The following is a 19,733-nucleotide window of genomic DNA, read 5'->3' on the forward strand; positions in this document are numbered from 1 at the left end:
CAGGAATAATGGTCTTTTTAAGACTGTATTTTGCATTTTCTAGTGTTTATTAGATTTCTATGCAAAAAGAAAAACTCTGAAAGGTCTGGTAGAAATGCAGAGCTGGCTGTTGAGCAGAGAGACTTCTGTCCCAGCTCCTGAATGCCCAGTGTGCATTCATTTCAGCTCCTCAAGGATCCCAAAACCAGCAGGATGCCTTTGAACACAAGAGCAGAAGGAAAGAATAGCCCAGGTACTCACTATGTCACAGCTTTGGATCACTACTATGCTTCTGCCACCTTGCTCCAACTGGAGCTGCCACAGCACTCGGCCACATCCAGCCCACATAAGCTGGCAGAACAAGACTGGCCTGCCATGATCTCCATGCAAAGCCAGCACGAGGCTTCTCTGAAAAGCTCCAGGATCCCTGAGCCGTGCCCTTGTCTCTTGGAAGCTTTGTCCTGGGGTAAAGGCACATGCAAGGCCCTTCCCCAGGAAGCAGATCTTGTTGCAGTGAGGGCTGCGACTCAGGCTCACACAGGCACAACTGAAAGCCATGGCACAGAGCATGGCAGCATGCACAATGCTCCTCTGCGCACAGGCAGGACAGACCTGTCCAGTGCCCACCCATAAGCTGCAAACAAACCTGAGGAGTCCTGGGTGTGCATCCTGCTGCACACTGGTGGTGGTCCTGCCAGCCAATCCCTTCAGCACTGTGGGTTCTCACTGGCTCTCTCCACTTCAGATGGTGATGGAGTTGGCGCTAGAGAACTGAGATACGTAGGAGGCCAGGATGGGGTTTGTGGGAAGAACTTTGATGGGTAAGTCCCAGCTGAAAGTGTCCACTTCAATCTGCTCCACCCCAGTCCAGGTGACGGCCTCTGACTGGCTCCCACGAACCATGCAGGTCCTTGCTGACTCCCCAGAAGTCACGAACTCAAAGTGCAGCCTCCACTTCAGGGTCACTGTGGGCAAGAGGCACATTAGCAGCCAACACCACAAGGGACAACAACTGTCTCAGTGTTGGCTGTCTTGGCAAGGGGACAAACAAACATGCCCACTCATGCATGGCCAGCTCCCGCCTACATGATACAGCCCTGCAGAGAGTTTGCCAGCAGATATTGAGCCGCAAAGGCAGGGCTGGGGACACCGTGCTCCTCCCGTGGGGACAATCAGAGTCACTAACCGATATTGGTGGTGAATCCTGGAGTTGAGCTCAGTGGGATCGGCAGGTTGAAACTGCTCTGGGCTGTGTGCAGGCAGGCCTCCTGATGGCGGGCATGTGTGCTGAAGGAGACAGGCTGTCCCCGTCGCCTCTGGAACTCCTCCTGGATGCTCTCTTCTGTCTGCAGACTCACTGAGAACTGGAGAGCAATCAGAAGAAAGCTCATGCTCATGTGCTTGCTTGATTCTGCGGTCTGTTTCCCAGCAGCACTCAGAACCAGAGCCCTTCTCACCCAGCACCCCGAAGGAACCTCAGCTGTGTCCCACTGAGATCGCACCAGACATCCCACAGCAGCTAACTGCCACTCCAACCCTTTCTCCCACTCTCCCAAACAAAACACCTGCCTTTCCACACAGAATAATGAAGTTAGCACTGACCTGTAAGCATGGAATGTCTCCTTCTGAGAAGTTAAAGGTCCCAATGACATCCTCTCCAATCTTATACACAGTCTTGAAGATACAGAACGTCCCCACCTTCCCACGTGTGTTGCTGATATTGTACAAGTCTAAGTAGAAAACAGAGAGAGGAACAGGGCTGGGGCATGATAAGGTTCTGCTTAACACTGCAGACTGTATTACTCAAAGAACTTAACACACACAGCTTGTCTGCTTGGGAATCATAGGATCACAGTTTGGCTTGAGTTGGAAAGCATATTAAAAACCAAACAGTTTCACACCTCCTGCCATGGGCAGGATTGCCATCCACTAGATCATGCTCACTAGGGCTTCATCCAACGTGGCCTTCAGCACCTCCTGGATGAAGGACAAGCATTCCTTCTAGGAAAGGCATGCACCAAGTAACAGAAAACCACATGCTGGCCACAATATGCTGGGGAGAGGGTCTCTTACTGAGATTGGCAAGGAAGAGTTTGTGGGAAATTCTGATTCAAAGCAGGACCTGATGGAGCTGCACTACAGCTCCAGACTGTGCCAACAAGAGACTTTCAGAGCAAGCACTGAGCTGGGAAGGGGGCAGGTCTGCAGACATTCCTGCTTCACATGTAGGTCAGGTCAGCACGTTTGAGCAGAAGTGACCTACGCAGGCTGCGTCGAGAGGTGGCTGCCATGAGCAGATCTCTAGCCAGGTCTGCCAGGCGGGAGTCTTTCTTCAAGCCCTCCTCCTCTTCCAGGAAGGGGTTAGAAGGTGCAACAGCTTCATCCTGTGGGCACTGGTAATCCTTGAGGCCTGTGAAGAAGGCAAGAGTCAGTGGGGCAGGCTGCAGACTGCACCTGAGGAGGGGGCAGAGCACAGCCTTACCATGCAACACAAGGACACGGAAGGGCACACGCAGGAGCTTGATGGGGGAGTTGACCCGCTGGCAGCCGATGGTCAGCTTGTATACATACTTCACTGACTGTCCCCGGAAAGAGGGAGGGCCATCTATGGGCAGCGTCTCGCAGTACGAATCTGCAGCAAGCACAGAAAGGACTACTTTGCAAGGAAGCTCCTGGAACTGCTGTGTGCTGACTCCCTGTACAGATAGTCAGGAACAGTGGCAGGGGTAGGGACAGAGCATGATGTTTCCTGCTATCTCCTCTCCCCAAGTGGGTCAAGCACATCCTTGGCTTCCTGCAGCAGTGCACTGCTTCTCACCTCACATCATGCGCCATCATCCAGACATCGCTTCCAGCACATACAACCACACACACAAATTTTGCCTCAAAAGAATGTGAAAGATGTAGAATCCAGGAACACAAACATATGAGAGCTGAACTTACTCATCACGAGTTCAACCTGAATTTGCCTTTGTACACCACATAAACATGACACTTTCAAGAAGCAGTCACATGTTATAATTTCCTTAGGGCTCTGCCTCATCTATGCACAAATAATACCAAAGGCACAGATCGATACTTCATTCCTCTTTTGATATTCACTTTACACAAGCCCCAAACTAATGGGGGGAAAAAAAATTAGCTTCTTCCTGTGTTTTTCTCTGAAGCTTACCAGCACTTGGGGCTAAATGGCCAAGAAACAATTAAGTGATCTTCACAACAAGCTGTGGAGTAATCCCCCTCTGCAGACTGATGACTTGGACCACAAAACCTCTGACTCTGAGATCTCTCAGATGCCAGGGCCTGGCTTTGCACCATATTCAGCCCCCTCAAAGCCCCATCCATATTCACCGCATAAATCCCAGTGCTTCTTAATGCAGCATGAACACTTCAGCAGCTTTCCCAAACTGCTCACTGTTTAAGAGAGACACAAACGGAGGACTGTGGAACATCTCCATCTCTGGCTTGCCCACTGTGATGCAGATATACCCTGCCAGAGGAAGGGCAGCATCCTGCTGTTAAACCACAGATCCTTCCCCAAGTCTGGCACATCCTAAACTTTGAGGCCTAGATTAAAAGCTAGAATTACATTTAAAATATAACTTCTGGATTTAAAAAAGAGGACTGGACAGACAAAAAAGCTCATGTTGGTGACCAGAAGCCACAGGCTCTTACACACAAAAACAATAGGCAGTCCCACTGGACTGAGGTGCAAATTAAGCTGAGAACAGTCTTGACAGAGGGGAATATCAGGTATTTCCAAGGAAGGTTCAAAAGCATTGCAGCAGACTGCTGCAATCCCCTGCAGCAGGTTAAACAAAAATGCTCACAAGGGTCTCCATGCCTAGCAAGGACAACCTGAGCAGAGATCACCATGTCTGGGGCAGAAAACAGACAATGCGCAGCATCTGCTGCCTGGTGTAGGAATGCTGAGACTCAGGAAGCACCAGCTTCCTGACAGGCCCCGGGAGGAAGTGCATTCCTGGCACTGCAGATGCTTCCCTGACCCTCCTGCTGTACCCTCTGGCTGGGCTCCTGGCTTGCATTGAGGCAGCTTCCATTTCCTCCTCTCCCTATGATCTACCAAATATTTAGAGGCATGGCAACACTAGAGGGGAGGCAGAAATAGCCACAGAAATGACTTGAGGGCTTAAGAAAATGTTTAAATTGACAAATTTAAAGAGCTCAGTCTGGGCAGTGTGTCAAACTGATGGGAGGTGAGTCAACTTCAACGTATAGGTACCACAACATGAGGAAGTTATTGGGGAACAAGCTTGTAGGCAACTGAAACTGAACTGAGGCCTTTTATCAAACTACAGCCTCGCACAACCTCAACTGTATGTGCCAGCTCTGGCTATGGTTTATTAATATAGTACTTTGCTGAAGCAGAACTAAAATTGCTTGGTTTCTTCCTGCCTTTCCAAACCGTGTAGCAAAACTCAAAACTTCTGAAAAACAGGAAATGAAGAATTAAGATACACACCCACACAGCCTTAACTCTGCCTCCACGGAGCTGGCAGGAGCCCCCAGGAACAATCCGCAAGAGTGCCAGCTGCAGTCTTGTGTGAGGGGAGCAGCGCTGCACACCAATGAGATTGGTGTGAGCAGCTTGGTAGAACTGGAGCCGTGAAACAGGGTTTTGTTGCTGCAGGACCCAGAGTGACACACAGCAGCATCACACGTGGCACATGCAAGAAATGTGTGCACCACATGTAGCCCTGAGACAAGGAGTCTCAAGGTGCTGAAGAGTTTGTGTTCTTCCCGTGGAGCTGTGGCTGTGGCCAAACATAAGATTGCTTGTGCTTATGCTACTGTCACTTAGCAGTGGTGAATGCAATCATACACCTCCACTCAGAGGGACTGCTGGCATAGCTGTAGGCTCAAAAGCTTCTGCCTGCCATGCCAGTACTCAAGAAAATCCCCTCAATCCATCCCAGCCACACAGGGGTTGGATTGTCATCACTGCTCTGCTCTCCTAGAGCCTGCTTAGCCTGCCCAAGCTGCTGTGGGAAAAAGAGCTCTCCATGCGTGGGAGAAAGGATGCTCCAACTCCACATATGCCAAAAGCAAGGAGTAGAGAGAACCCAGGCAAGCCTCAGACCACCTGCGATGTTTGCTTCCTCCTCCTCCCTGGCTTTCAGAAAACACATTCACCTTTGGATGCAATGCTGCAGAGCCAGCTGCTTTCACGTGTGTGCTGCTGTATATCAGCAGAGTGTAACAAAATGTTCCTGAATAGCAGACTTTACAGTCAAGCTCCAGAGAGCACTGTCTCACCCCATTAATCACCTATCCAAGCTAGGTTCTTCGAAGAAAGGCGAGAGGTGCCAGCTTCAAAACTAGCATGGCAGAGCCCTCAGCTTCTTGCTTTAACTTGCAGCTCTGCTGAAAGCTCCATCAGAGTCCCTCCACCAGGCTTCCTCACTCTGTGTCCATCACCCATTCCAACCACATTTCTGCTGGGACAACCTGAGGGACACACACACACAGCCCCTACAGTGCCTGATGCTACTTGCTGCTGCACCACAGGCTGCTGGAACTCAGAGATCTGACATGAAGTGACAAGCTGGGCCACTATCCACCAACCAAAGGACAATAACATAGCTGACTGATCAGGTAGAGGGCTCTCAGACAAGACACTGACTGGGACTAGGAAAAGCAGTTGCCGCACATTTATTTTGAACAGCAAAAGGGAAAGCAGTGATGAAGAAGAGCTTAAGGAGGCCTGCTGGAAGAAGTCTGTGGGCTTTGGTGACACAGAGAGTTTTGAGCCAGAGAAGATGAGAAGTGCTCACTTTTAGGGTAGAAAGGCCAGGAAAACTAGAACAAGGTGAATTGTCTCCAGGACAGGCACAACCTGAAGAGGAAGCACATAGCTTTGGCAGGTGCCAGCCTAAATTACCAGACTGCTTCATTCTGGCTGAAGAAACAAACACAGGTGTGAATAGGTGTTCCTACAGCTGCAGCCAGGTATTTCAAAACTTTTCATGCCTTGAAGATATACAATGGACCTGTGGTGGAGACACAGGCCAGAGGCGAAACTGAGGGACAATGTAATACATACTGAGAACAAATTCTGGACAACGCAGCAAGGAGCAATTCTCTAGCATTTACTCTCCCATCACTTGCCTTCTGTGAGTACCAGCATCTACTACTTGCAGCACTCAGGTCTGCAAAGCCACCTTGAGCATGGGGCTCCCCAGAGGTGAATGCTTTGAAGGGAAGACAGAACTCACAGGATTTAGACTCCCCGGGATCCAGTCGCAGGTCACAGAACAGAATCTTTGGTGGTGTGGACAGGATACACTGACCCCGCTCTCCTGGAAGAGACAAAGAACATGTAAGAGCTGCCCCTGGCCAGCCTTGGGCTGCCAAGGGGGTACTTAATGTGGCAGGTCCAGTCATGCCTTACTTCCATAGGGAGGAATGGGGAAGAAAAAGCGCCAATGAGGAAATATCTCACATCCTGGTCAGACCATGCAACATTCCTGGGATAGCTGGACTGACAACCCTGACATCTTGCTCCAAGCTAGCACCACTATGATCTCAGCATTAATGAGGTCCTGTAGCAGACATGCACCAGGGTATTTCCCAAGAAAAGCTACAGAGACTTCCCGATTGCAATCCTCCTCCCTACCTATGCAGTCCTCTGACACATGTCAGAGTATGTGTGATTCCTGCTCACTGTGCTGTCACTTCCACCACCTGTGAGGAACACTCACCTCTGTTGGGGACAAAGACCGTCTCGTTCTCTGCCTGTACGTCCGGCTTGCTGCCATCAGATGGAGGAAGCACTACCCGGTTCTCACTGGCATGAAACTGGCAATGAATCTGGGCACTGGCCCACGCCAGCATCTCACTGAGAACAAAAAAGAACAACATTCGTGTCCACACTTTAATCTGGATTGTAGTATGCATGAATCAGGAAAATAACAGCTCTTCTCATCTTTCTCCATGGGTGTCTGCCTTTCTGGAAGGAAGGAGGCCTTGCTTTACTGTCACAAACCATCCCTAAAGCCCCCCTCCAAACATGGTTCCAGGGCATACTTGAGTTGGGGTGGTGACCTGAAGTCCCTTCCACCACAGCTGGATAACAGCTGTTGACAGCAGTATCACCCAAGGCCTGGTTCTGTAACTCTTGCTGAGCAGCAATTTTTGTCCAGTTGTCATGAATAGCCCACTCCTAATGGAGGACATTTAGCCAGAAAAAAGCCAAATCTCAAGTCAGAAGTGACATGCAGCAGCACTCTGAGGTAACAGAAGTGTATGGATTCAAATGAAACCAGAAAGAAGTAATACCTGCCCATTGGATTCAGCTGCCCCTACACACTCTCCCTCCCAGCAGCCCTCTTTCCTTCAGAACCCTTTTGCAAGTCATGCTATAGGCACACTGACACCTTCCAGTTCCCAAACCCTTATCTGTTTTTTCTTCAGTAGTGGTCTTGTGAAGGTAGGCAGTGTCTGGTTCCTCCCCTGTTATCCAGCATCGCAATCTGATTAGTAAGCAATGACACAGAAATTTAGGTGGTATGGGGAACTTCTGCGGCACATGGATGTGTCTCAGTGAGACTAATCAGACCAGTCAAATGTCCAAGTGAACCAGAGAAAGAGGTTTGCTGCATTCATTCAGCTAATTATGCGCTACTTGATCCTATGTACTTTACCTGAATGTGCACTGGATACTCTGCCCAGTTACCTCTAACCCTACAAGCTGCAATTCTTCAAAAGCACCAGCATGGCTTTTCTTAAGGACTGCACTAGGGTTTTATTTATATGGTATCTGCTACATGGAGGCAGAGAAATATCCTTGCATAAGATACAATGCTTAATAATTTTATATCAGATTTGCATGATTACAGTACCTTTAAACATGGTATTTTTAATATTTTTCATTTATTTTTAGCATTGCCCAACAACATGCCATCGTGTTTTCATTTTTTAACCAGACATGCAAATTTTCATGTTCACTCCTACCAGCAGACCTTGTTTGTTCAGCTGGCAGGACACAAACAGACCCCACACTGGAGCCGAGCTCACCTCTCCTTTCCCTCACTTCTCCTTATGGCTCTTCTGCAATGGCTGCAATCCATTCAGTTTTGACCAGAACAGCTTACTCCAGTGAACACTTCACACATCTCAACTAGATTTGCATTCTGACATTTACTTACTACCCCTAATTTCTGTTCCTCTGCTTGAAATACAGGCTAATACATTCAACAGGCAAGAGGAACACAGAAGAAACAATGGAAAGTTAAGGAAGTCAATTGAAAAAATGTGCTGTGGTGTTAATACAATACACTACTTTGCTGCTGATGAGACTGTGAGCATTGGAAGTGGTTCCATCAAAAGTCATCTCTGAAAGTCATACTGGTGACGATGCAAAGGTTCTGGACTTAATGGGGCAGGAAACACTTCCCAGGAAGGACCCAGAATAGGAAAGCCATCTCCACCCTTGGGAAGTGAGACAAGGCCACACACACAGTTGACACAGAGCCTTTGGGTGAGTCACTCCCTGTAAGCCAACATAGGAAGCACCTATCCTGTCACCTTTCCTCAAAGGCTCCTTTGGCATAGCCATGACAAGAAGTGAGGCAGTGCTCGGCATCTGGGTCACAGCAAATGCTGAAGACAGCCTGTCCTTCCCTCTAGCTAGCACTTGCCCCCTCTATCTAGCGCTTGCCCCTCTGCCTGCTAGTTCTGGAGATGGGGATCACACAAGTACATCCCTGCATCGCCAGGCAGAACTCCTACCATAAATACTGGAAACAATGACGCTGCCTGGACATTACCTTGCAAGACTCACTCTGGTGTAACAAGATATCCTACTCCGATAACCAGTCGAGCTTCATTTTCTGCCAGCAACACTGCTGCTGAGGGCTCACTCGAGGGGCACTTAGTGCACCTCTACCTGCATATTTCTTCCCAGACTCTTTCTTAGGGGCAGAAAACCAGAATGATGAGCTCTGTTTCCGCCCTAAAACAGACATGGCACAAAGCTCCATCACAGAACACCTCGGGCAGGGAAGTCACCAGGGGCTGAGCTGGCACCGCTGCCCCATAGGCGCTACAGCAGCACACCTGGATGCAGCCCCAGCACTGCCATACCTGCTGGCGGACGTGGAGGAGGCCGACAAGGGGTTGGTGAAGGTGATAACACACTCCAGCATCTCCCCAGCCAGGAACACGGGCCCGCGGCCCAGCTTGGCCACCACCTCGATCATGGCCGGGTCCGGACCTGACAGAGAGAGCGGCGGACATGAGCAGAGCTGGAAGCAAGTAAGGCCTAGTGCTCACACACACACACAGAGGAGGCCCAGGGACAGCCTCGCTCCTCCCCTAGGCCTGAGGGGCAGCCCCATCCGCCAGCACCCACCCGCAGACCCCTCGGGATCACCCCCAGACCCACACAGAGCCGCCCCCCGCCCCCACTCACCCCGACACCCCGCTCCCTCCGCGCCGCCGCGGGGCCGCCTTCTCCCTACAGCCGCACTCGGCCGCACTCGGCAACTTTCGGAAGCTGTCGGGACAACTCGGGACGGCTCGGCAGCACTCGGCACCTCGATAGCGCCGCTCGAAGCCACTCGGCAATTTTCGTCACTCCTCGGCTCGTTCCGGAGGCGCCGTGCCCCGCGGCGCTGGGCGGGGCGGAGCGGCGGGGCGGGGCGGGGCGGCGGGCGGTGAAGAGGGCGCGTGCGGGGCGCGGCGGCGCCGGTGGCGGCGGGGGGTGGTTGGAGGCGGGTGGCTGGACAAGGCCGTGGCGGCGCCGGGCTGAGGCCATGGCGGATGCGGGGCCGCTGATGCGGTGCTACGAGGGGTCGGCGCGGGGACGCGGAGTGGAGACCGCCGGCTGGAGGCTGTGCCTGGAGCACCGCTTCCCGGAGCAGCGGCAGCCCTACGGAGCCGGCGATGTGCCGTTCCGAGACGTCCTGCGGCATGTCGGCCTGGTGCTGCGGTACGGGCGGGCGGGGGGTGGGATGGGCTGACATGGATTATGGGGGGGGGTCGCCCCGGAGCATCGCAGAGCCCGGCTGGGAGTCACAGCGCCGGGCTGTGTCATCGCGCCGTTCCCGTCTCTCTATACCGGGGCTCGATGCTGTCCCCGCCGGGGCCGGGGGGTCTTGTCCCTGCGCTGCTGATGGGTACGGGAGCAGCCGGCACCGGCTCTGCGCAGGGAGAGGAGGCGGCGGCCTTACTGCCTCTATCCCCCCTGTAGGGATCCCCCATATACCCACATAGACCCCCCCCATATCCCCCTATAGGGTCCCCCCCCATATCCCATCCCCCCCCATATCCCCCTATAGGGATCCTCCCCCATATCCCCCTATAGCGATCCATGCCGGCGCAGGGAGGATAGCCTTACTGCCATCTGCAAGACGTGTGCGGGGTAAAGGTTCCTTCCAGCGGGAGAGAATTGCCCTGCGTCCCCGGGGAGGATCGGGCTGTCTGCCCGGCGCAGTGCAGGGGATGTGTCACCGCTGACCATTTCCTCGTGCCGTGGCCGTGGTGCGGGGGGAGGATGCGGTGATGGGACTTTGCACCGCTGCGGCTTTTTGCGGGGTGACCCTGGGTGGCAGAGCTGCGGTGACAGGGCACACGGGGAGCTGTCTGGGCAGGCTTAATCTCTGTGCCAGGCTGAGCAGAAAGCAATGCCCTCTGGACCTGGTGTGGCTCAGCGCAGGCAGGTGTTCTGCTGGTTGTAAAATCTCAATTACTTGTGCTGCGTGCTGCTGGGAAAGCTGAAGGTGGGGATCTGCTGTGCTCCCCCTGCTCCTTGCTCCGGGGCACCTCCACAAAGCAAAGTGATGGAGCTGCTGATAGTGGCAGCGGCTGCACAGGATGGGCTGGTTCTCCTGACCTCACTGTGCTGTCCTCATACAGCCAAGTGCAGCATTGCTGCAGCCTCCAGATTTGTTGGAAAAGCCTTTACCTGCCATGTGTGTGTTCACCCTGCCTGTGTGCTGGGCATGAGAGGGCCCTGGGTTGAGAGGGCATCGCCTAGGGCCAGCTCCGTGGTGAGGGTTTATCTGATGGGCACTGCTGCCCTGTGTGGCTGACAAGGGATGGCAGTGCTGGCAGTCACACCTTCTGCTTTCCCTGCAGGTACTTCAAGTGGTGGTACAAGAAAACCCGCATTGAGAAGAAATCTGCCTTCATCGACCTCCTTTGTGCCGTCCCTCTGCAGCAGATCTATGGTGAGCCCAGATTGGGCATGGGGTGGTATAAGAGGCATCATCCTGTTCCTGGCTCTTGGGTGCTCCTAGCCAGGAAGGGGCTGCTTGGGGCATAGGGTAGAACTGACCCCTGCATCCACCAGGCTGCCCACTGGGTGGGATCGGTGGCGGCACCATCACTCGTGGCTGGCGGGGCGAGTTCTGCCGCTGGCAGCTGAACCCTGGGAAGTACCACTATGAGACAGTCATCGCTGATCAGGTAGGGCTTGGTGTCACCTGCCCCCCTGCAGCACCATGACCTGCCTTGGGGCTCACCCTGTTTTCCTGTGCTCCTTTTCTTCTCAGTTCACAGTGTGCCTGCGCCGCAAGGGACAGACTGTTTACCAGCAGGTGCTGTCCGTGGAGAAACCCAACGCACTGCAGGGCTGGAACTGGGGTTACTGTGGCCGCTATGCCTTCTACCATGCACTGTACCCCCGTGCTTGGATGGTCTACGAGCTGCCAGGACAGAACGTGGTGCTCACGTGCCGCCAAATCTCCCCAGTCATTCCCCATGACTACAAGGTGAGGAGGTGACAATTCCTCGAGCATCACGCCTATACCCTGGGGTGCTGCAGTAGCACCAGGAAGGAGCTGGGAGTGATGTGGTATCTTACGGCAATGGTCCCAGTGCTCCTGGAGTGCCGCACTGGTGCTGCTAAGGCACAACTGCTGTCAGCCAGACTTCTCTCCTTGTTCATTTTCTTTCCCAGCTTGATATTTTTGTCCTAAGATACCTTTCCTGGTGCCAGCTGCTGTGGGGTTTGTCACAGCCAGACCTAGTGCTGAGAGGAGCCATCCCTTGCTGCTTGTGCTCTGTTCTGTTCTGGCAGCTGCTCTGTTTCCCTCCCACTAATGCTTTGACACTGTGTTCTGCTCACTTCCTACTCTTATGTTTGTGTTGTTTCCCCACAGGACTCCAGCCTGCCAGTGGGAGTGTTCATCTGGGAGGTGGAGAACAGCAGTGACGAGCCTGTGGATGTCTCCATCATGTTCACCCTGCAGAACGGCACAGGCACGAAGGGGGATGGGAGTGGGGGGCACTGGAATGAGCCCTTTGCCCTGCAGGACGGTGGGGAGCGGGTGGCCGGCGTCCTGCTGCACCACTGTACGCCCGTCAACCCCTTCACCTTTGCTGTGGCTGCACGGGAGAAGGTGAGAGCTGGAGTGGGGCTGTGCTTTTACTGGTGGCTGTGGGGCAGTCCCCAACATGGAGACAGCCCTGGAGCTGGACTGGAGCAGGGAGGTGGCTGTTTTGGGGTTCCAGCAAGTGATGCAGTGGGTAAGGCTTGCATGATGCCAGGCAAGCAGGCTTGGGGGTGGTTTTGGTGGGCAGCATGAGGCCAAGCTTGTGGTTGTGAGTTGTGGTGGGTCGTGTTGCCTACCTGAGAAAGTTCCAGCTTTCCAATTTCATCACCTGCTGTTTTGGGATGGGAGCTGTTTCCTGATGCTCTCCTTATCCCCAGGCCGGCACAGTCATCACTCACCTTACTGCCTTTGACCCTGCGGGGTCAGGCAGGGACGTGTGGCAGGACCTCCTGCAGGATGGCAAGCTGGAGTCCCCCACTGGTGAGTGCTGTCTCAGAAGCCAGGCAGGAGCATGGGCTGAGGTTTGCTATGTGGCTGTAGTGGTGCCCAGCTACCTTCCCTGGGTTTGTGCTGCCAGATCTGCCAGCCGAGCTGGTTCTCATTTGTTTAGGGAGCACTTAGTAGCTCTTGAGCTCTGAAGCCGGTGTAACCTGCTGCCCTCTTGTTGCCACGAGGGTTTCCTGAAGGTCTCTGGAATTTCCTTGATACTTCTGCGTCATCTTCAGCTGCCTGCTCACTCATTGCCTCCCAGCAGGATGACACCTTGCAGTCCATGCTGTCCTGCTGCTGCAGTGGGGCTGCACAAGTGCCTAGTGCCCTGCCTGCCTTCCAATAGAACAGTGCTGACAGATCTGTGACACTGGAACTGGACCTCTGCGGTGTTTCATGAGGGCTGTTACCAGTTGCCTAAATATTTCAGGAAAACGAAGACTCCTTTCTGCTGTCTGCAGATGCACTTGGAGCTCTCTGGGCTATTGGGATGTGGTTTTCCTTCAAGCATGCTAGACGTTATCATAGGATCTATGCTTCCGTGAAAATTGTTGCCTTAATGAGTTTACCTGGTTACACATGTCAGGACTGGCATATAATTATGCAGTTGCCTGAGGACGTTTTTTAAATGCAGGTGCTGTTCAAGCATCCTTTAGAAAGCTGGAGGGGATGGCTGTCACTGCAAAGTGCTGGTGCCTTTGCTGGTAGTGCACTGTCCTGGGTGACAGGGCCATTCCACACGTGCCTGCTGGCTTTACTGCCTCATTTCTCCCTCTGCTTCCATTCCCTTTTTTTCAACCCCTTTGGTCCCTCCCCCCACGGCAGGTATTCTATCCTGGTTGGAAAAAGCAGTTGCTCATGCACAGCAGCGCTGCCTCCAGAACGCATCAGATGTATATTTCATGTTGCAGGAGAACCAAAAAGCTTTGTTTCTTTGAGGCAGCAATCCCTCAGGCTTTGTGGTCTTCCTTGGCTACTTTGTGAATCCTTTCTTCATTCTCTTCCTGGCAGGTAAAAGCAAGCAGACCCAGAAGGGAGAAGTGACAGCAGCTGCGGTGTGCGCCAGCTGCACAGTGCCTGCACGGGGCCATGGGACACTGGAGCTGGCCCTGGTGTGGGACATGCCCCGCATTCACTTTGGCTCCAAGGAGAGACTGCACCTCAGGTAGGTGCTTTGGCAACAGCTTGGTGGAGCTCCTTGGAGTGCCCCTAAGCTGAGTAATAGCCCAAACTTCCTCTCGGCAGGCGGTACACACGCTTCTTTGGCAGCAATGGGGATGCAGCTCCTGCACTGTCACACTATGCCCTGACACACTACAAGGAGTGGGAGAGGAAGATTGAAGCATGGCAGAAGCCCATCCTGGAGGACAGGTGGGGTAAATGGGGTTAGTGACTGGGCAGGGGACAGTGCGATTGGGTCACTGGCTAAGTTTCCCTCTCCCTGCAGTCAGCTGCCCTCCTGGTACAAGTCAGCCCTGTTCAATGAACTGTACTTCATGACGGATGGGGGCACAATCTGGCTGGAGCTGCCCCCTGACTGCCTCCCCCAGGACCTGCAGGGACCAGGGGCTGCCCAGCTGTCCCACCTCCTCCCTGTCCTGCGGGAGTATGGGAGGTTTGCTTACCTGGAAGGTAACTCACTGGGACTCAATACACTCCACGTCCCAAGTGTACCCTCTCTGTTTTACCTGCTGCGAGGATGCTTTCCACACCCCTGCAGGATGAAGCATGGCACAGGGAGGGAGACCTGTCCATTGGCGTCTCCCCTCCCTTACTGGCCCTCTGCTGCTTTTAGGGCAGGAGTACCGTATGTACAACACCTATGATGTCCACTTCTATGCATCCTTCGCCCTTGTAATGCTGTGGCCCAAGCTGCAGATCAGCCTGCAGTATGATATCGGTGAGTTGCTTGGCTGGTGCTGTGGGATTGGCCTCTGCCATAGGTATTGGTGCTGAAGGGCTGGTATTGCCTTCCAGCTCCTTGCTAACCACTGATTGGCAAACCCCATCCCACTGATGCCACTCAGCATCTCCTCCAGCACTGGGACATGTCCTTGCTGCAAGAGACTGGGAGCAGACTGGTGTCCCCCAGTATGTTGCAGGGCACGGCAGGGTGCTGATTGTCCTGCCTATGCCTGTGGTTTGCGCTTGATGCCTTTCTAATATCCCTCACCTCACACCCTTCCAGCTGTCACAGTGCTGAATGAGGACATAGAGCCACGGCAGTACCTGGTGTGTGGCAATACAGCCCAGGTGAAGCTGAAGAATGTGGTGCCTCATGACATTGGGGATCCAGGTGAGGGGCATGCAAGGAATGCACAGGGATGCAGGACAGCTGCTTGTATTGGAGGTGGCTGTGGAAATGTCACTTTGGTGCTGTTTGATTGTGACACTTCTGGGACCTTATGGGGATGGCTTTTGCTTGCTGTGCTGCTGTATCTTCTCTGCCCTCATGCAGACGATGAGCCGTGGCAGCGAGTCAATGCCTATCTGATGCACGACACTGCCAACTGGAAGGACCTGAACCTGAAGTTTGTGCTGCAGGTGTATCGTGACTACTACCTGACGCATGATGCACTGTACCTGCAGGACATGTGGCCAGTCTGCCAGGTACTGTGGGAGGGCCCTTAGAGGATGGGAGACATCCAAACAGGGACACAGCAGGAATACTTCATGACCACCTCCTGCCTTCTGCAGGCTGTAATGGAGTCGGAGTTGAAGTTTGATACTGACAACGATGGGCTTATTGAGAATGGGGGCATTGCTGACCAGACCTACGATGCGTGGGTAGTGAACGGGGCCAGGTGAGCAGCCAGGAGTGTGGGCTGAGTGGTGGGAGGTAGCTCAGAGCTGGGGACATGCTCCCCACGTGTCACCAGAGCACTGTGCAATGTGTCCAGCATTGCCAGCATGGCTGTCCTTTTTGCTCTGGCAGTGCATACTGCGGTGGGCTGTGGCTGGCAGCTGTCCGGATGATGTGTGAGATGGCAGAGGTGCTTGGTGACACCGAAACCCGGCAGAAGTATGGTGCCATCCTGCAGAAGGGCAAGGAGTCATTTGAAAGGCTGCTGTGGAATGGTGCGTGCTGGCTGGTGGGTAGGTTAGGAGGAGTGGAGTAGCACATCAGCTGCAGCCATCAGTATACCATATTTCTGGCTTTTTCCAGGAAAGTACTACAACTATGACAGCAGTGGGAGCAGCACCTCCAGCAGCATCATGTCAGACCAATGTGCGGGGCAGTGGTTCCTGGGAGCATGTGGCCTGGACCAGAAGGAGCTGGAGGTGAGGAGGAGGGGGCTGTGAAAGCTCAGCAGAGCAAGCACCTGGTGTGGGCTGTGTGCCAGCTGCTGGCGTGCACTGGGCAGCACTTGGGTAGAGGAGGCTTAATGCACATCAGTGCACTAAATGGAAATCAGGTCAGAAATGGGCTGTGCAAGCAGAGCGTGTGTCTTTGGTCAAGCCTGGCATGCTACTAGGAGGGGTCCTGCTGGGCTCTGCTCTCAGCAAAATGGTGTTTGCTTAGAAACCAGTGAAAATATGCATGAAACTTTCCACATGCTGTTTATTGTCCAGTTTGAAGGCCTAAATGAGTGTTGGAGGACATGGAGATTGATCTGGGGCCTACAGCTCTTCCCTCACAAAGGAGGAATTGGCCAAAGGCTGCTCTGTGTGATGAGGCAGGCAGAACAGTGATCAGTAACTCAGTACTGGAACACAGCGTGGCAGCAGAGAGCACTCCTGTGGATTACTTATGACCAAAGAAGCTGTCAGATCCTGCTGCTACAGAGCAGAACTCTCTGTGATGGGAAAGAACATGCAAAAGCTTCTTCCCTGGGAGCAGAGAGTCCCAAATTATGTGGACTTAGTGAGGAAACAGCATCTGGCTGTGCCCTCCAGCCCTGTGCAGCAATACTCAAACAGCCTTTCTAGATGCAAGTGGTAAATGTAGCACAGTCTGAAATCTTGCCTATGCTTTTGTTGATGTCTGGCATTGTTGCTTTGTTGTCATTTGTCCCCTGCTCTCTGGTGATCTCTGAGCTTGCTGAAGGCTGTGTTGATGAAAGCTCTCTGTTTACTATGGTCATCCAGTTTTTTTCTGTGTATTTTGATCCCTTGCCCTGCTGGCAGTGCTCCTGCTTGTAACTTCATTAATGCATTCCTGCTGTGTGTGCAGGTCAGTAATGAAATGCAAAGTAAGACCAACTGGTGACCTCAGTCCTGAATAAATTCTGCCTTGAAACCTTTTGCTGGAGAAGACTGCTTCCCAAGCAGCCTTTCTGCTTATCTCCACATCCACACTGGAAAACATGACTGTATCAGATACTTGGCTTTAGCAGAGATAAAAGCGATGCACGACCTTTCCTCTGATGAGTCTGCAGAAGTTGCTGGATTATCTCTGCCATCCTTTGGCAAGCTCCCGTGTCATGCCACCATGCTTGCATCTTCCTTAACATTTCCAACAAACATGCACAGAAAGTCAGTGCATCCCATGCAGGGGCCAGCCAAGCAAACTGCCTATTTCCTGTCCCAGTGCCCTTTTAATGACTTTAGTTTTAGCACCACGGAGAAGCGTTGTTTACTTCCAGCTACATGCAGAGGCTATCCATCTTTGTGCAGTCCTCCTTGCTGTTTGACTGGCGGGCATTTTCATGCTCGGGTTGTTTTGGTTTTGTTTTGTTTTGCGAGGGCTTAGTCAGCATGGTGCTTTAGTTTGTTCTTGTAGTTCTCGTGAGCTCTTGGCTTTGGCTTGTTGAATAACTTGTTTTTCCCCCTGTATTCTCTTGAAGCAACTGTTTGCTGGGTGAGCACTGCTGACCTTTCACAGGCCTCTTGGTAGTGGTAAAAGTCTCAAGTCTCTCCTGCCGTAAGCAGAAAATCACAAGGTGTCCCATGTGTCACAGTCCAACCTTTTATCCTCATGCTATCTCATCTTGCCTCAACCCTTGGCCAGGGACATGGTCCCTGCATTGCCACCTAATGGCAAACCTGAAGGGGTTGAAGTCCTTCTGAAATTCATCAAAACTGTGCTCGCTTTCTCTTCTTCCACTGTGCAGAAGCTGAATCTTCTCTTTGCTTAGGTAATTTTCCATGATCAGATCTTTTGGTAGGATTTCCAACACGTACTCTAATCAGCCTTGTGGTATTCACAGTCCCACTTCTCAGCTGCAGGACGTGCCCCCCATGTCACTACCCTGGCTACATCACAGCCTTCCCCTCCAACATCCCTGACCCATTCTCCTGTCCACCTCTGGTCTGTGTCCCATCTTTTCTGGGCTTTGTAATGCCAGTTGTAGATGGTGCAAGCTGCTACGCCAGCTACATGAAATAGCTATGACTGGGGATGAGACAGCAGTTTTAACCAGCAGAAAGCCTGGGTTCTGAGTTGGCAATAGCCTGAAAAACATCAGCAGTGACCATAAGTGCAGACTGGGAACTCAAGTAGGGCAAGTTTGAGGAGTGTGGTTGGCCTGTCCTCAAAGCAGGAGTGAGATGCAGTTGTGGAGGAGTTACTAGGCTCCTTCAGGAAAGCTGGTATGAAGGTCTGCCTCTCCTTTCTGTCTTTTCTGGGGGGAAAAGGCCTTCTTCCTGGTGTTTTCCTAAGGTGCCCACTTTAACACTGCTTGCTGGTGACCTGTTCCTAATGAGAAGTGTCACCTTGGAGGTCCTGGTCACCAAGTTGCTGGCACTCTCTCTATGCAGGTCTTTCCCAAGAGCCACATTGTCAGTGCACTGAAAACCATCTTTGAGAAGAACGTGATGAGCTTTGCAGGTGGCACCATGGGTGCTGTGAATGGCATGCGGCCTGATGGCGTGCCTGACACCTCCAGTGTGCAGTCCAGTGAGGTGTGGGTTGGTGTCGTCTACGCTCTGGCTGCCACCATGATCCAAGAGGTAAGTGGGTGTGCCGGGGGGGTGAGCTGACATGTGTCACCTCCATGCCACAGAGATCAGAATGGCAGCCTTCTTCCACAGGGACTGGTGCAGGAAGGCTTTCACACAGCAGAGGGCTGTTACCGAACAGTGTGGGAGCAACTGGGAATGGCTTTCCAGACCCCTGAAGCCTATTGTGAGAAGAAGGTCTACCGCTCACTGGCTTACATGCGGCCCCTCAGCATCTGGAGCATGCAGCTGGCCCTGGAGAGCAAAGCCCGCCAGGCCTCCAGCCCTACACCACCCCAGAAGAATCCTCTGCACCTCTGAGACTGGGTGGCACAGAGCAGAGCTGCAGGGATCTTGTCCTGTGCCTCCCTCTCTTGAGAATGCTCGAATTGCTGTTTTTTCTTTCATACCTCCTTGGCCCCCACATTTCTGCCCCTTGCTCTGGGGGATCCCCAGCCCCCTGTGCTGCACAGAAGGAGACCAGAGGCACGTGTTATGTCCTGTCACCATCGTGGTGAGAGGAGGGGACAGGATGGGGATATGTGACCGTCCCCTCCCTGGTGCTCAGGGCTCCTGCAGGACCCTCGTGCCCCAAGACCTGTTCTGGGGTCTGAGGCCTGCAGAACGTGACAGAGACAGGATGCGGCCCACACTGACACATGGATGCTGTAGTGTGTAGCTCCCTGGGCTGACTCCACAGTGGGGGCGCCCAGCTGGGACAATCACTGGGGGCTGGTGACAATCCCAGCCCTAACAGTGCCCAGCCTGGTCTGGCACCGTGCTGCAAGCTGGGGTGGGCGGGGGAGCAGGTTTTAGAGAATTAATTGTTTTAAGTTCTTAATAAACTATTGTTCAGCTGTCCTTCCCTCTCCCTGTGCTTCTTGGTGTGTGTGTGGATGCACGGTGTGGGGTTTTGCACTCAAGGTCGGGGTGGGGGCCTGCTCCCACTTATGTTTATAAGAAGGCAAAGAAACCAGCATAGGCTCTGAAATGTTAGCAGCCCTCATAGGGAGCAGTCATCAGCTGCTGGGAAGGGGCAAGAGGGCCCAGTGGTGCATGGAGTCACACACTGATGGCACTGATGAT

At 53.0% G+C, this 19,733-nt stretch overlaps 2 protein-coding genes across 2 annotated transcripts; one reads left to right on the forward strand and one right to left on the reverse strand.

The window, feature by feature from the left end:
• Window positions 1-28: 28 nt before the first annotated feature.
• Window positions 29-9,549, reverse strand: RGP1 (RGP1 homolog, RAB6A GEF complex partner 1). Its single transcript, XM_015848366.2, has 9 exons — window positions 9,413-9,549; window positions 9,085-9,214; window positions 6,702-6,838; window positions 6,216-6,299; window positions 2,462-2,611; window positions 2,243-2,389; window positions 1,582-1,709; window positions 1,166-1,343; window positions 29-944 (listed from the first exon to the last, which is right to left on the reverse strand). Exons 2-9 carry the CDS (start codon window positions 9,198-9,200, stop codon window positions 721-723), a joined length of 1,164 nt encoding a protein of 387 aa, XP_015703852.1. The 5' UTR covers window positions 9,201-9,214; window positions 9,413-9,549; the 3' UTR covers window positions 29-720.
• Window positions 9,550-9,675: 126 nt separating this feature from the next.
• On the forward strand, window positions 9,676-19,508 carry GBA2 (glucosylceramidase beta 2). Its single transcript, XM_015848365.2, has 17 exons — window positions 9,676-9,931; window positions 11,080-11,171; window positions 11,294-11,409; window positions 11,496-11,714; window positions 12,105-12,344; window positions 12,656-12,758; window positions 13,779-13,932; window positions 14,013-14,138; window positions 14,215-14,399; window positions 14,563-14,667; window positions 14,956-15,063; window positions 15,226-15,377; window positions 15,465-15,571; window positions 15,703-15,845; window positions 15,934-16,049; window positions 18,468-18,659; window positions 18,741-19,508. Exons 1-17 carry the CDS (start codon window positions 9,756-9,758, stop codon window positions 18,966-18,968), a joined length of 2,562 nt encoding a protein of 853 aa, XP_015703851.1. The 5' UTR covers window positions 9,676-9,755; the 3' UTR covers window positions 18,969-19,508.
• The last annotated feature ends 225 nt before the right edge of the window (window positions 19,509-19,733 follow it).

The sequence above is a fragment of the Coturnix japonica genome, chromosome Z (genome assembly GCF_001577835.2).
Source record: "Coturnix japonica isolate 7356 chromosome Z, Coturnix japonica 2.1, whole genome shotgun sequence".
In the NCBI taxonomy this organism is placed as follows: Eukaryota; Metazoa; Chordata; class Aves; order Galliformes; family Phasianidae; genus Coturnix; species Coturnix japonica.